The following is a 16,014-nucleotide window of genomic DNA, read 5'->3' as shown; positions in this document are numbered from 1 at the left end:
CGAGTGTGCTCCATTTTTGCTGTTTAAGTATTAAAGTAAACCGAGAGCATCAGAGAGAATATATTTCTATAAAGGTAAATGTCTGTCCCACCTGACTTAAGTAGGAGTCAGAGGTAACTACCAGTACGTTGCAGGAACGACATCCTTTAAAAAAAACCTACATCACCAAAGATTCATTGTGAGTGGTGAGTGGCAGTGACAGCAGACACTCAAACTAAAGACAGAGGACATTTCTCATGAAAAACATATATACAAGACAAAGTCAGCAGAGATTCATCGTCCCACTTTGTCCACAGGGGACACACTCCAAAATCCACACTGAACAAAAAAATCCTCAAAGGAGCTTTATGTAAAGCTCTCTCCTTTTTATGCACCGACCTGTATTAAGATGGACAGAGAAACAGCTGTCTACGAGTGAAGCCAAATATTTAGCGCTCCCCCTGCTGACTAGCTGCAGTAAAGGTCCTCCATGTTAACAGATGGGACATGGGTCAATCTATAAAGTTAAAATAAACATCAATTTAAACCAATTTAAACCCAGATTCTGTCGTTATAGATAGTTGTTATCATGCTGACTTATGTACAAGTGTTTATGTTATGGTCATAGGAGAAAGTGTTATTTAGGTTCACTGTAATACTGACCTGAACTGACGTGTAAATCATGTAAAGGCTGCGTTATTTTTGAAGCAAATCTGTGGTTCTTTTACATAACTGAGAGTTTGATTCGACACAGATGTCAATAAAATAAAACTTCATGTTGTGCAGGAACTTTGGGTGTCACAGACATGAGAGGGAAGACAGAAAATGTTGAGAGATGAGGCGACACATTGTTGGGTTTTTAAATAAATCTGCAACTTTGCTTATAACCCACATAAGACTGCATTAAGTAAAAACTTTAAAACTGCTCAATTTGAAGAATTGCTTTGTGGTCAAACATGCAGAAATCATGTCCTGAATCTTGCTGCTGAGCTAAAGTCACTGTGAGCTCCCTCTTCCTGTTACACTTCAGGAGAAAATGTCAACTTGAGCTTTTAGATGATTCACTTTTTTGTTGTAACTTTTTATGAGACATGGAGTTGTTCTGCTGGATGAGTCACTGAGAGGTTTCTGCTCAGTAATCGTCCCTCTGATTCAAACCCACATTTATGAAACAGAGAGGTTGGGGACTGCAGAGTCAGTCTGTCTGTGTGTGTGAGAAGTTGTTTTTTACGGTTAAGATTAGGTTTGGTTAAGGGCTATATTTAAGCATTTATGTAATGATCTTCAAAATCAGTTGTATGGGTCAGAGATCAGTGTGCTCCTGGCCTTAAGGGGGAATAACGACAAGTTCAGCCAGACCTTATTTGAAGCAGGTATAGCATAAAGTCAAGATCAGTTTGGTTATGTAGGACAATAATGTAACAAATTTGAGTGTTGCAATCATAGACTATGGTTTAAACCTACACATTTTCCATCACCTGGGTTGAAGCAATGAAACTGTCTCCCTAACATTTTATTTGTCTTTGAACACTTTAAATGCAAGTTCAAGCCAACAACATTTGTTTCTTACCTGCTGGTAAATGCAGTGACTCATCACACAACATCAATATTCAGTTATCCTCCAAAGCAAATGGTATAAATTAGTGCCCAACCGATTCATCGGCCAGCCGATATATCAGCCAATTTATCGCAGATATACGCCGATATTACTAGATTTATTGACCAGTCAGATAGCATTTAATTTCAGTTTCATTGTCGTAAACTACCAGTTCTCTTTCACCCACAGAGTGTGCGATATGGATAACAACGAGCATCATCACCCTCCAGAGTGTCGAGCAGTGATTACATTTCCAGCTGAGTGACCATCTTGTCTTCCTTATAAATCTTTTCCACAAGTGTTTGAGAACTGCGTTTGAGGGATCAATTCAATAAATGTGTACATTTATATTTATCTATCTCTATAGATTTCATAAGAAAGATATCGGTCGATAAATCGGTATCTTTATCGGCCCCAAAACTCTCATATTGGTCGAGCCCTCGTATAAAGACTTTCTGATGCTAAAATGACCCTCAAATGAACCAAACAGTTACCTTGTTCAATTCCAAAACCAACACTCATTCACATCACATGCTTTAAAGATTGAAGATTGAATCGTCTGCTGACAGCCTTTTCACTCTGAGGGAAACCTTCACCACACAAAGAAAGAAAGACGGAAACAAGCACAAACACGGACCTCTGACAGAATTCCATCACAGGGTGTGAGTCAGATTGTTTGAGGCTAAAAACAGCAACAGCATCCGCATGAAAAACACTGTGAGCATTAATCTCTTAGCGTGTGCTGTCAGTGGGTTGTTTGCTAATCGCATCATGAAGATAAGGGAAATAAACGAGGGACAGACACATCTCTACTAGCTTCATGTCGGGTGTTTCAGGTTAGCTAGTTAGCAGCAGACAGGCAGCTCTGAAACCTTCATGGAGCACCTGTTGTCACTCACGTTAGGCTCTTATTGAACAGCAGAAAGTAGTTTATTCTTCAGGGGTGGCTGGACATTACTAGACCTGTGTCATGTTTTTCTAGAGGCTATGAGTGTATGTAAAACGCTTGATAGATCATGAGCACAGGTTGAGTGATGTTGGCTTCTCCTCGGTCAACCGTTGGAATTATAGTTTCCTACCGATGTTTTCAATTAAGGTGAAGCTCTGAGTCGCTCAGTCAGTCTGGTATGAAGAGCATGTGTGACATTAACACTTCTTAAAATGCAGATTATTAGCTCCATGCTTACCTTGAGCATGTATTGGTTATAGATCTTAATGTGATAATGCTGAAACACTTTGTAGTGTTTGTTTCAGAGGAACTGCATATTGCTAGATTACACGGCTATGGAGAAGGCGCTGTGTTTAAAAGTTTGAACTCTGGAACCAAGCGGCAACCTCCAGTCTTGAAAAAATGAAGCCAATGCGGAAGTGCAAGGTCCTGCAGTTCGTCGAGTGTCCGCTTGAGGCTGGCTCCAGGAGCCCCGGTAGTCACAAACACACCACAGCCAAAAAATAAACATGTTTACACCTTGGTATAAAAAACTAAATAGGTCTGATCACTGGCACACACTGTACGGGGATTTTTTTTTTTTTTCAAAACTGCTCCATTTGTAAACTCTAAATTTGTCGCGGGCTGTGGTCTCCGTACTTCACATCTAGTATGTTATCTTAGGCTGAGAGCTCTACTACCATACAGGTAGCTAGAAGGGTTGCAAACTCCAAAAAAATAAAAACAGATGGGAGTAGAAAGGCCTGCACAGAGACTGCATGTTGTGGACGTTGCTGAATGAAGGATAGTCGTCATATAGGAATACAGTTTAAACCAGTGGTTCTCAACTGGTGGGTCGGGATCTAAAGGTGGGTAGCGGAGCTGTTTTCAGTGGGTCTCTAGCATATGCCTGGAAAAAAACCTGGTGTCAAACAGTTTGTCAAGCGCTTTTTAAACACATTTGTTTTGTTCAGTTTGCAGCTTCCGTCAAATATTTTGCATCGTCTGAGCCACAAAACAGCTGCCAACTGCACAATTCTGCATTAAATAAATCTGATTGGTTGAAAAATATCTGAAATAAGGGTCAATATTTTCCAGGGAGGAGTTTGTGATGGGTCCTGAGGCTAGATGAGTTGAGAACCACCCTCTCTGAAAACCCCCAAAACAGACTGTCTTCTTCACCAGTGAGACATGTTCTTTTTTACAGTGAGTAAATGAATCAATGTTGACTTTTTGTCTCAAACTCTAGTCTCCTAGGCTGAGTCACGTGTTAACCCATCAAATAAACCAGCTTTGTTTTACTTTAAATTCTGACTCTTGGCTCAAATGTTCCACAACAAGAAAATGGAGAAAAAAAGTCTAAGTCTAAAGTAACAAGAACAAATCTACAAATGATCACAATATGTGTCCACAAAACAAACACTTTCTGATCAGATTGGAGACTGGAAGGCTCTGAGGATCAGTACTTGGAGGAGTTTTGGATTAAAGCCCTGACTAAATGTTTTAACACATCGTCTGTCCAATTCTCAATTGTCCACAGACTTCATGAGAGTATCATTGGCACACCACCATGCTTTTTTTTTGGAAAAGAAACACGGCAACATGTGTTAGCTAATCCGTCATTTTTCTGGATCTGACTCTGCTCAGTTTATTCCCATCACAGTTGTCTGTTATGAAAGTAATTCAGCAAGATGTAAGCAGGACGAAGGCCTCCACTGTTGTCCAACGTCTGGTTTTCATGGATATCACAGTCTGACGCCTGATGTCACTTATGAACAAATGGAAATTTGAGTCGGATACCACAAAAGAACCGCAGTCCAGAGCTGCACAGTGAATGGAAAAGTGGGCAGAGTGAGCTGCAAGATTTTGAGGAGCAGACCATTGTGGCTTTGGCTCCCAATGACGGAGGAAACAAGGACACTGTTGTCCCACAAAGTAATAAATATGGAGGCAGATATTCAAAGAGACCAAATAGGATGTTAAAGAATTCTTACAGACTGAAAACCAGAAAGTCTCCAAGCAGAACTCTCTGAACAAACCGAGGCTACAGCTGCACTGGGGAGGAACAAATCGCTGCCTCACCGTGTAAAGAGGCGACGGATGAGCTCAGCAAATGGTGAAAGCATATGCCTAATGGTACTTTTGGATGTGTAGGTCACGCCTTGATTTTTGCGGGCGAAGGTCGAGTCTGCGCTCCTCCCGAAGTAGCGCCTGGTAAGGGGATAACGTGGCCTCTGACGGGTATACAGCTGAATCCTGGCAGCAGAGGCAAACATCTGACTTCCAGATGTTTCAGACGGCCTCTAATGTTTAGCCAAGAGCCAGACTCACCTAAAGCAGAACACTCTGTTTTTTATTTGCTCTGTCTCTCAGTCTGACTGATTCTGACTTAATTCTCTGTCGTTTGTTCTCTTTTTGACTCACACGCCTGCACGCACACATCTCCTGTTCACAAAAATATACCTATCGCAGTTTGTGCAAGACATTAATCTGACACTCAAAAGTGTCCTTTTTGGGGGATTGTTGTGACCCAAAAAGCTTGATTTTGTGGATAGGACAGTGAAAAGTGTCCCGCCTGCATGGAGGACTACACCCTCTGTACATGGGGCACGCACACTATCCTCTAGGCTACCAGCGCCCCTGGATTGCAGTTTTTTGACTTTTTTTATTGGTGGGTATTGCAAACAACAACAACAACAAAAACACTTTGGAACCTTTGGTTGATTGGTCAAATTTGTAGAAAAGCGTTCATTAGACAAAATGGCAGCTGGTCTGAATGCACGGGGCTTTGCTACGTTTGTTGTGATTGAGATGTAATTACTTCCTGGATTGACAGGTCAATGCTTTGGATTCTCTGGGCCTTTAAGTCTGAGTCTTAAAACATCTGTAGCAGACCGCTCTTACTTTATGCCTTTTTCCCACATTCTGTGTTTTTCTCCTGCATGAGCTAACTCACACTTCTGCAACTTCACACAACCCTGCATGGAGCTGCACACTCAAATCAACAACATAAAAAGAATAGAAAAACACACCAACACATGACGAACAGAAACTTGGATAAGCAGCTCAGTAATGACCCAACCTCTTTCAGACTGTAACCTGAGGCCCCCGATCGTCCAGATAAACCGCTCCGTGCAGAGCGCCGGTCCTGTTGTGTAGATGTTTGTCATCTAAAAGCATGTGTGTGCGCTCCATCTGTGTTTGCAATTTATTCTAATACAATTCAGTCATTTGGCTCCTTTCATCACCCGATTTACTGACTGAGCCATGCGCTGAACAAATAGGATCTATGTTTGAGAGAGCGTGTGAGGGACAGACAGACAAAGACAGCAAGGTTTGTTTGTGTGTGTGTGTGTGTGTGTGTGTGTGTGTGTGTGTGTGTGTGTGTGTGTGGTAGCCTGTGTATTGCGTGACAGCTGCACTGATTTGATATTGAAGGGCGTTCATTACACATCTTCTGCGGCACTGTGTAAGCATTCGTAAACACACGACTGTCAGAAGATATACATTCAAATGTATTATCGATGACTGAAATAGACTCCAACCAAAGCAGCTGATGAAGAGGCTTCACCAGCGTGTGACACTTTGCACTTCACAACAAACACATTCATCACGGCGCTGGTAGCAAGTTTGTCATTCAGATCTGCAGAAAAAGACTTTAGTGGTTTTCGTTTATTTGAAGATTGATGTCCATGATGTTTCTGAAAACACACAACGGGGCTTTGGATTGGTTTTCTTTGGCTTGACGTTATAAAACCCGAGAAAAGAAGGAGGTGGTCAATTGAAGCAAAAACAAACTTAATGTTACTGATTGTATCATGAACGAGCTGGAGATGAAAGCTGTTTAGCTGATGGTTTGATGCTCATGTGTTGGTCAGCTGGCAGGTATTGAAACAACTTCTCTGTTTTTGCTTCAGTGTCCAACCGGATTATTTGGTTTCAGCCGCTGACGTCTGTGCGCCGATGTGCACCTCAGATATGCAATTAAAATCAGGACAGATGTTTTCAGCTCATGTGTGTGAGCGAAGACAGGGTTTGTGTGTGTTTAAGGATGTGTATTTGCATTGTCACTAAGGTTTTGACCTTTACACCTCTTTCTATCGGCTGAATCTTTGTGGATTTAGGATCCTGACTGAGAGTGATTTATTGGTTTGAAGGTGATGAACAAACAAACATCAGCTGGTCAATATTTCCCCAGGACAGATATGAAGGAGGAGAGGATGTAATTTCCATCGGCAGCTTCTCCGATGTCAGTCCATAGAAACCTGCCACACAACTCTGAACATCATCTGAAGTTTATTAAGTCTGAGTTACAGATGAGGCCCGGAGTTGTCGATCGTGCAAATAATTCAAGTCTGATGAAAACATTTATTTTGGGTTTAAAACTGTATTTAACTTTTTTAACATTTAGTGTCATGGAGCTCAGTGTAAGTTCAAGCAGGAAGACAGGTTACATTCTCTCACACATTTATTCATTTTCTTCATTGAACTTAGCCCCTCCCTCTCTACCACTTCCTCCGTCTCCCTGCTCTGGTGATCAGCTGATTTGGGGCGTTTACTCTTTAAGTAATAATCCAACCCGACTCTGCCACAACCTCTCTCAACCAATCATTCTGCCGCGGCCTAATTTTAAAACCTGTTCTCTCTCTTCCTCAGTCAGTTTGTCATTTCAGTGCGATCGCTGTGACCCTCCTGTGACCCTCCTTTGACCCGGTCAGCTCCAGTCCAGCTCAGCAGAGTCCAGCTCAGCCTCAGAAACCCACTCCTCATCACATCCTGCATTCTTCTACCACCACCACCAGGGTCTACACTCCATAGGGGGGTATCCTACTGTCGGCCTCATTACCTCATCGAGTACATGACGTCTTCATGATGGAGTCTAATCCCCAAAGACTTTGCACATTTATTTCCTAAATTGTTGAATAAATAATTGTTCATTCTTAACTAAGTCTCTCCCGATTGAATTTATTTATCACCATTTGAAGCTACAGAGGGCAGCCAAAAAAACTCTAAGACTGAGGTTTTAAGAAGACCAAACCAAGCTAACATTAGGCTGCCACAAAGAAAGGGACTATGACTTTGATTGGAAACAATATAATTTAACCAGCCACGGTGTAGCGTAACTGAAATCGTAATTAGGACAATAATAGAGCCAGTGCTGGTCAAACAGAGAAAATATCACAAATTCTGCTGAGCAGGCACTGAGACATTCCTGGTTAACAACACCTGTAGTAATTCCTAAAACGTGTCATGATAATGCAGATGCATAAGCGTGTAAATCAATTTTTCTGTTTCCAACTCAAAACAGCAGCCCACAATCTGTTACAAAACATGTCAGAGATAAATTCATCTCCTCACAGACCACAGAGGCCGTCTAATGACAAAGCTAGACCCCGTCACCTTAATCTATGAGCGGCTCAGATACCAGTGTCTGTCACACCACTGACACCATTACAGCTCATTATCAGACTGAGATAGAGGCCACAGTACGCTTCATGTGGTTAGAATGGGGTTATTTCTATCACGGGTGTTATTGATTTTTTTTTGTGTTTCTACATGTGTGTGATGTGATTTCAGGTATCTGAACTTAACTTGCCTATTTGTTTTTACTGCCAACTTTTACCCAGATCATCTAGACTTATGTCAACCAATCTTAGGATATTATTTTTAATTTGTTTTTAGTATAAGAATGGCCGATGATGACAGTTGGACTGAGCAGCTGCGTACCTCATGGGGGATGAAGAGAGCGAGCTGCTCTGTCTGGAGCTGCTCTGAGGAGTCGCCATTCTGTCCGAGGCCATTTCTACTTCAGCTCAGCACCTGAAACACAAGACGCACAACATAAACATGAAGGTTACAGTCAAGACCATGGACTGTAAGTAATAGTGGATGAAGCCTGAGTGACGTCACCCATTGGTTACTGCAGGGGGCTTTGGAAGCCCGTCGTTACCGTTACCGTGCTGGAAATGCTTTCTCAAACTAGCAACAGGCTGAGAGCTGAGGCGGATCATAAGCCTCCTGACAAACTGCTACACCTGTCAGTCAGGTCAGCCTAAATATGCATAACTCGTATCGTTTTTTAAAATCAAAACAGATTACAGTTAAAAGGTACAGTGTGTGGATGCAGACATTAATTCATCAGACGAACATCTGTATTTGTACCAGTCTGTAAACATGTTCATTTCTGCTGTAAAAAACATGCTTTTTGAGTGTGGTATGTATATGACTTCAGGGTCTTTTACAGCCAATCTCCACATACTCCTGGGCAGCCCACTAAGCTGCCCTTTGCTGCCACTCTAGTCACTGCTCATGTTTCCACAGCGAGCTCCGTGTCCGGAGCGTGCTAGCAGCGCCATTACGTGCTGCTCCGTTCCCAATATGATGCAGGTCTATTTTCGACGTTAGTGCCAGCCTCAGGAGGACACTCAAGGAACTGCAGTTTTTAGCACTTCCTCATTGGATTCCTTTTTCAACACCGGAGGTTACTGCTAGTACAGGACATAGGAGTGCACTTGAAGATCACCTGGTGCATCACATGTTCTAAAGCTTATACATTTTCACTGCAATGTCCGGGTTTCAATAAGCAAGAGTAGAATGTATTTTTAGCTTATTGTTCCGTAAAATATGCACAAGACACACTTTTAATTCATTTTTTTAGCCTAACAAGTGAGCTGCTTCCTTTATACCAGTGGGACATTCTGAGATTGCACAAAAGCCAAGAGTTATTTTGATGACACTATAATTGATCTAAAGCTTTGTAACGGACATGTCCCATCATGACCCACTGCACACGATCTGACCTAATTGAGGATTCACCCCCATTCATTGTGTATTATTATTTGTGTATTTCCTGTTTACACTACACTGTGTGTTACAGTATTTAATATTTTTAGATATTTTCACTCAACCTTAATCATGCACACACCTGTATACCTGTACAGCACTTCCATTCCAGCTTTTGTAAATGTTGTGTTTTTTAATTTATTCTATCATTTCTTTATGTACAATTTTTTGGTTCAAAATCTTTTTTTACAGATGAATATCCAACACACAGTGCATACAGCATGCTCACACACACACACACACATACACACTGCATTCTATGTTGCTTGCCTCTGCAGCGTTATCCTCCATAATATCACCTTATTGATCCGCCTCCAAGCATTCTATTCTTGTCTTGTCTTTTTTTCCTCCAAGTAATTCAATTATCAATAAAGCTCACTGTTTTTAAATAGCTGCAAGCTGCTGGTGTGCCAGTAGAATAATATTTCTTATCTTCTAATTTACTGGACGGCTGCCAGCCAGTGACTCTCCTCCTTACTTTGAGCCTGACGCTCTTAAGTGCCCGCAACTTTATTCCAGCGTTTTATTGATGTATCCCATTTAGATTAGTCCATTTTCAACCGGGAGAAGCCACGGACGCCCTCCTGCCCCGAGCGCGCTCTAATCCTTTTAGTTAATGATATCCTGCAGTGGTGTGGTTACACGTTCTGTGTTTACTGTGCAGTATAATTAGCAGGTAGTTACAAAGTGAGACTGTCTCCGTCTCACACATACAAACACGCTCAACCTCCCCGAGTCACGCAGCGGGTTGCAGCTGTGGTGACCTGCTTCATATTAAACGCTGCCAGAGTGTTAAAGGATCAATAGATGCAAACAGGAGAACTCACAATAAAGAAAATGGAGAATAGCAGGAGGTGTGATGCACACAAACGTCACTCCTTGATGGCCTGTTTTTTGTTTTTTTTTCCCAGTGCCGCAGTGTTCGACAACGCTGACAAAACAACTGGCTCGTTCTGTAGAGTTTGGAGATGGAGAGCACATTATGGATTCACTGAGTCTGTTTGACTGTCTGTTTTTCAATTCTCAGAAATTAATCGGGTTGCGTTGTTATGAGCAACACTGGAGCTACGTGTGCTGGATGAGGAAATACGATTATTCTCAGGGGAAGAGAGTGACTGATTAACCAAGACGGATGACTTGGTGAGGAGATTGACTTGTAAAAGTGATACACACAAAAAATAGAAGCAGGAGAAAATAGGAAAAAGAAAATGCTATGGGAAAGGAGGAAGAGACGGCGGGGCGGAGTGGGGAGGTGGGGAGGGTCTTTTAACTGCAGTCTTGGCATGGCTCCTTAAAGGCCATTTTCAGAGAAAGCATTGCAGCGAATCAAAAATTATACCACTGCTGTGCCAGGATCACAGAAGTCTGCGGGGCTGGAAGGAGTACACTTTTTGGGGGGGGAAAACTGGGGAAAAAACACTCAGAATGGAGCACAACAGAATACCATAGAAGAAGGGCTGATATAATGACACTGTTGGATTATTACAATAGAGGGGTTGATTGATGATTTGTCGACATAATTGAACAAAGGGTCACCACCAACGAGACACAGATCCAGCAGATTCCATTACATGTGCCTCGACACTCCTGTGTAGATTAGCATACAAATGGAGATGAGTTGTCCAATCAAGCCGTTCAGTCCTGAGCACTTAGAGTGTGTCGCTAAGTGCCGCGTTAAGGACCATCGCGCTGAAAGTGGTCTCTGCCGTGAGTGGCCACAGACTGCAAATGATGCATGAAGGAGGATAGGAAAGGATTTTTTTTTTTTTTTTTTTTTTAACCAACATGTCAAAGTTTACAGCAGGTTGAGTGCTGTTTCCAGGACTGTTTCCTTTACAGCCCCTGGGATGGATTTAGTGATTGTACAGCTTCAGCTCTGTTACGCTGTCATAATGTGGGAAACAGAGCCAAAGTGGTATTTTCTAATGTTGGAGTTCTATAACAACAAGAGCAAATAGTAAACCATTTAAATATAATTTAATTATTAATCTCAAATCTTAGAATAAATGCAGCTGTCGTTAGGGTTTGAAAGTGCAAGTCCTATAGTTTATATGTGTATTTCAATCGAGAAAGTAATACTGCAAAATGCATGGGGTGCTGGTGGCGCAGGGGTTAGTGCCATATATAGAGGCTGTAGTCCCCCAAGCGGGTGACCCAGGTTCAAACCTGACCTGTGGCTCATTTCCCACATGTCAATTAGCCAGTCTATCCACTGTCCTATCTCTCCAGTGAAGGCACAAAACGCCCAAAAATAAATCTTAAAAAAAAAAAAAATACTGAAAAATGCAAACTAATCCTAATGACTGTCTTGGTAGTCTTGGTTTTAAAACAGACTGTACTTCCATGGCGCTGTAGGCACTGCACTTTAAACCTCCCCTAGTGCAGGTCGAGTACAAGTGCTTCAGATATACGAGTTTCTCATACGAGCAGATGGTCAACTTTGACGAGTTCCTGGCTAATTTTCTTGCTGGGGTGGACATTTCTTTTCATGTCTGGCTCTGAAACCCGAGTGGCCCTGAGGGTTTCCCCGCTCCGTTGCCGTGGAGAACGTGTGAGTTGTAGGTAAAGCCTAACAAAGGACACCTCTGTCTCAGGCCTCATGTCACATGCCGGGTAAAATAACAAGCACTCAGTGAGTTGTGTGTGTAAGGGAAATCAGTACGCTGTGCCTTCCTGATTCATGGCAGCACTTGTGTTCATTCTTTGCGTGTGTTCAGAGTGAGATTTAAATGTTGGCATGAACTTATGTGCATATTTCTGTCACTCGCAGTTTCTCAAGATATGTTTCATGTGATGTCGATGTGCAGTTCATCAAGCCAACTTCTACATCCAACATGAGTCATCTTGACTTTTTCTTTGTATGTTCTGTCTGTGTAGCTCAACATTTGACTAAGTTTGGGATTAACGATTACACAGCAGAGATTCTAAAATAAACCAAACTACCATACAGACCATCCGGGCAAACTAAACTTGCAGAAATTAGACACATTTGCCATTATCGGAGAGCATCCTCAGACCTCGATAATCTGTTTCAAATTCAATCAGTGATATCTTTCTCTCTTTTTTTTACACCAGAGAAGCTGTGGGAAAGAGGACTTTTGAAACATTTTGTAGGCCAGAAAGATTAATTGTTATATGTGACGACAATAAGAGGAAAAATCTAATTCTGAGATGCAGCCCTTATGTCGAATTGTATTACAATGTTTACATTCAAATATCTAAATTAATTAAAAATTGACTAACCCTATGCTATTATGTTATATATCATTTTTTGTTGAGTACTTACATTACCTCAAATATTTTCAAAAGTTATCAAAGCCAGAGAAATCCGCAATTTTGTAGTTGTAACGGGACGTGTCTTGTTGCGGCTGGCTGCCATGATGAGCCGCCAAGACAGAAACAAAATGTTTATCGTTACCAAGGAAACATCAGATGTTACGTCAAAGACCGCTGCAGGAAGTGGGAGCTGCTACTGAATGTGCTGCTGTGATAAGAACGTCAAGTAAATTATACTTGGGTACAAAGAGAACACCCATGATTCACCGATAGCCTCGACATAATCTTTTGTTATTTTTGTGATTGAGAGCCCCCTGGTGGCAGATTTTACAAACTGTGCATTCAAAGCGACAGATCCATCTGAGGTGTGAAGTTGAGCTAAGCAAAAACAAACCACAAAATTGGGCAATATTCAAGAAGATATTTGATCTTTTACATTTGTATGTGTAAGGTGTCAGGGCACAGAGAAAAACATGGAAAACTTTGATAAATTGAGATTAAAATAAGGTAAATGCAACCCAGAACCTTGCACTACATTCCTTATTTTGCTCAACCAAAACCATAAAATCAACTCGTCACCCAAGATTGTACCTTTCTAAATTTAGAGGACATATGAGAGCCAGAGGTACCCTTCCTTTGATCCCCAATGTCTTGCTTCAGCTTTGGTTTTCTTTGTGGCTCTTACTTTCTCTAATTAGTAAAAAAGAACATTACGTGAAAGCTAATGTACCACCAAGTATTCATTACACGCTGACCTCATTGTCTGAGCTCTCCATAACTGCAAAAATCACTGGTTAAAAATACTTTTCCAGACCTTTTTTATAATATCATGTGGTGAAGCAGAATGCAGATTCTGAGTAAAACCACAGAAACAATACAGAAAACAAAATACCACACCGCCATGGCTTCGATTCAACACTGCGCCAAAAGCAATGAATTTATACTGCAGAAAAACAGAAGAAATCAAACAGAGGAAATCAGGAGGAACAAGCAAAGCCACTCACCAATTTAAGAGGCCAAAATCAGCTTGAAGCAATGTGCTAGAGTTCAGGACGAAGTGAGAAGGGCTGTGCTGGAACTTTAAAATCCTTCTTTTAAGAGAGTCTTTTCATGTAACAGATTCCTCATGTTTTAAAGGCTGTAAATCAAAGCTGCCAATTATTAATGCTTCTCTTGCCTTTTAACTCACTGACTAAATTCAGCATCCACTACAGAAGATGTCCCTGGACTTTGGCCCTTAAATACAGTGGACATCAGCGACTCCCTGGTGCCATGCTGCTCACGTCCTATCATTGAGCTTAGAGACTGGGTTCACAGGAGGAGATGGCGTCACAGTCCCACCACAGAGCAGTCATGTGGAGAGGAGAGCAGAGCACGATGGGTACTGTATGGGTTGTTGGGTGGGAACAAGCTGGAAGCAGACTGTGCTGAGACATGGACCCGACATTCCCATCCCACACACGGAGGAGGGCTGGCTCAAAGTGGGCCCTTGTACTTGGACAGAAAGACCCCATGGGGAAGCAGATAATGCCTAGTGTGAACCGCTACTGTTTGACATTTGGTGAGCTAGCACATTTTTCCTGTTGTGCAATAATGAAGCCGTTTTCAACCATCTACTTACAAGTTTCTCTGAAGATGTCTTAAGTCAGTAATACCAAGGACAGATGCTTAACTTCAGTGAGATAAAATTTAATGTGTAGAGTTAAACCTGTTTGTTCATGGAGGCTTAGGATAAAGCATAGCAGACGATTCACTGATACTGCTACCATACACTGTTTGCCATAAACAGTATACTGCCTCAACCACGATGCCTGATATGGAAAATGTATAGGAAACTGTACTGTTTAAAAAATGTACGTGTACGTGTTAACAAAAATATATGCTAGTCTGAGCAAACGTAAAAGCTAATAGCTCACACAAGCTTTAAGCTAACTTAACGTAGTCATGTAGCACTATTCATACATAAATCAAATCACAGTGCTTTACAGAGTTAAAAACAAAACCTTACAACGGCATTAAAAGACATGACATTTATCTTAAAATAAGACATTTTAATAAAAAATAGGCCATATTAAAATATCTTAATCTTGCAGGCAAAATTCCAAGTTATCTACTCTGCACCTACACCAGTGTTAAAGCGCTCTGCAGTCACTGACTACTGTATATAATGTCAGCTAAAATAATGCAAACTAATGTGATGTAAACTATTGCATCATACAAAAAGCCTATGTTATCTTAAGCTAACATCATGTAGTAAAACACTGTGAAACTGAAAGCTTAGTTTTTCTAGTTCCTAGATTGACTTGATTTTGTCACTAAATACTAAAATGTCAAGTTATCCATTAATTTCTGTTCTGTTTATAATTTTAAAACAGACACTGGAGGGACACTCTTATTCTCAGGAGACACAACAGCCCTCTTGTCCGTTATCTCTCTGAGTTAAAGTGCCCTTCATTCCTCAGATAGCACTAGTATGGGCCACTTATTTAAGGGTAAGGTTATAGTTTGCCAGGCTGACAGTTAGCTAAAGCATGTGTTTGGTAAGATAGCAGAGTTAAATCCGTATAATCATGATAACTTGGAGATACAGATTTTGTTTTTGTTCTTTTTCCAAATGAACCATTTGCTACTTTAAGTACATCTGTTAAACCTGCTACTTGGGGGAGTCAAAGCATTCACTTTATCACTGCTACTTAAAGCAAGCATCAGGCCTACAAAGTCAACTTTTCTTTAAAACCATCCAACCTTCAAATTCACACACACAGTTCCAACCCCTGAGAATTATTCAGTACAATAGCAAGTACAGCCAGTGCTTTCACAATAAGATTCTCACACTTTCCAAGCACGTCCAGAAATATGAATGACCTTATGAAGAAACTTTTTGGCCACAAGCCAAACCCCTGAGGCTATGATCACTCCATTCAGCGCTGGTACAAATAAAACTTACACTGAGGGCCGAGTAAAATGTCAGGACGACTTTGTTTACAACCTAAAGAAGGGCTGCATACAATTATATTTTACAGCACAACAGCCAGGATACCAGTTTTAAAAGCCATAACGTTAAAACCTATTTGGCACACCTTTCTTTCTGTTCCACTGTAGAGTTCACAAATTCAGCTTGAAATCGTGCCAGTATGTCATCACGTGAAAACTTCTCTAACCACTTTTGTTGTTATTCCACGTTTCTGTTGCCCTGTCGGCAAGATGAGTTTAAAAAATACACTATATGGTGTTTCTCAACTGGGGGGGTCGGGACCCAAAAGTGGATCGCGGAGCCATTTTCAGTGGGTCACTTATGCATGCGTGGAAAAAAAGTCTATGATGCGTTTTTTCAACATTTTTGTTTGTTTCTTTGTACCGTCTGAGGTTCAAACTGCACAATTTTCCATTG

The 16,014-nt window shown here is 41.3% G+C and overlaps 1 protein-coding gene across 2 annotated transcripts in view; it reads right to left on the bottom strand.

Annotated features, from left to right (window-relative positions):
- LOC109986020 (INSC spindle orientation adaptor protein) overlaps nucleotides 1–16,014 on the bottom strand; it is a 56,091-nt gene that overhangs the window by 26,158 nt on the left and 13,919 nt on the right. Inside the window, exons 1-2 of one of the 2 annotated variants that reach the window (XM_065956975.1) lie at nucleotides 13,628–13,915; nucleotides 8,232–8,324 (exon numbers count right to left, since the gene is read on the bottom strand). In XM_065956975.1, the coding sequence (XP_065813047.1) occupies nucleotides 8,232–8,305 (74 nt within the window). In that variant the 5' untranslated portion in view covers nucleotides 8,306–8,324; nucleotides 13,628–13,915. Of the gene's footprint in view, nucleotides 1–8,231; nucleotides 8,325–13,627; nucleotides 13,916–16,014 lie in introns of those variants that run through there. The other variant, XM_020636526.3, reaches the window with a different exon arrangement.

The sequence above is a fragment of the Labrus bergylta genome, chromosome 7 (genome assembly GCF_963930695.1).
Source record: "Labrus bergylta chromosome 7, fLabBer1.1, whole genome shotgun sequence".
Classification (NCBI taxonomy): Eukaryota; Metazoa; Chordata; class Actinopteri; order Labriformes; family Labridae; genus Labrus; species Labrus bergylta.
The sequence above is the reverse complement of the archived record's forward strand: the minus strand, read 5'-3'. Positions and strand labels throughout refer to the sequence as shown.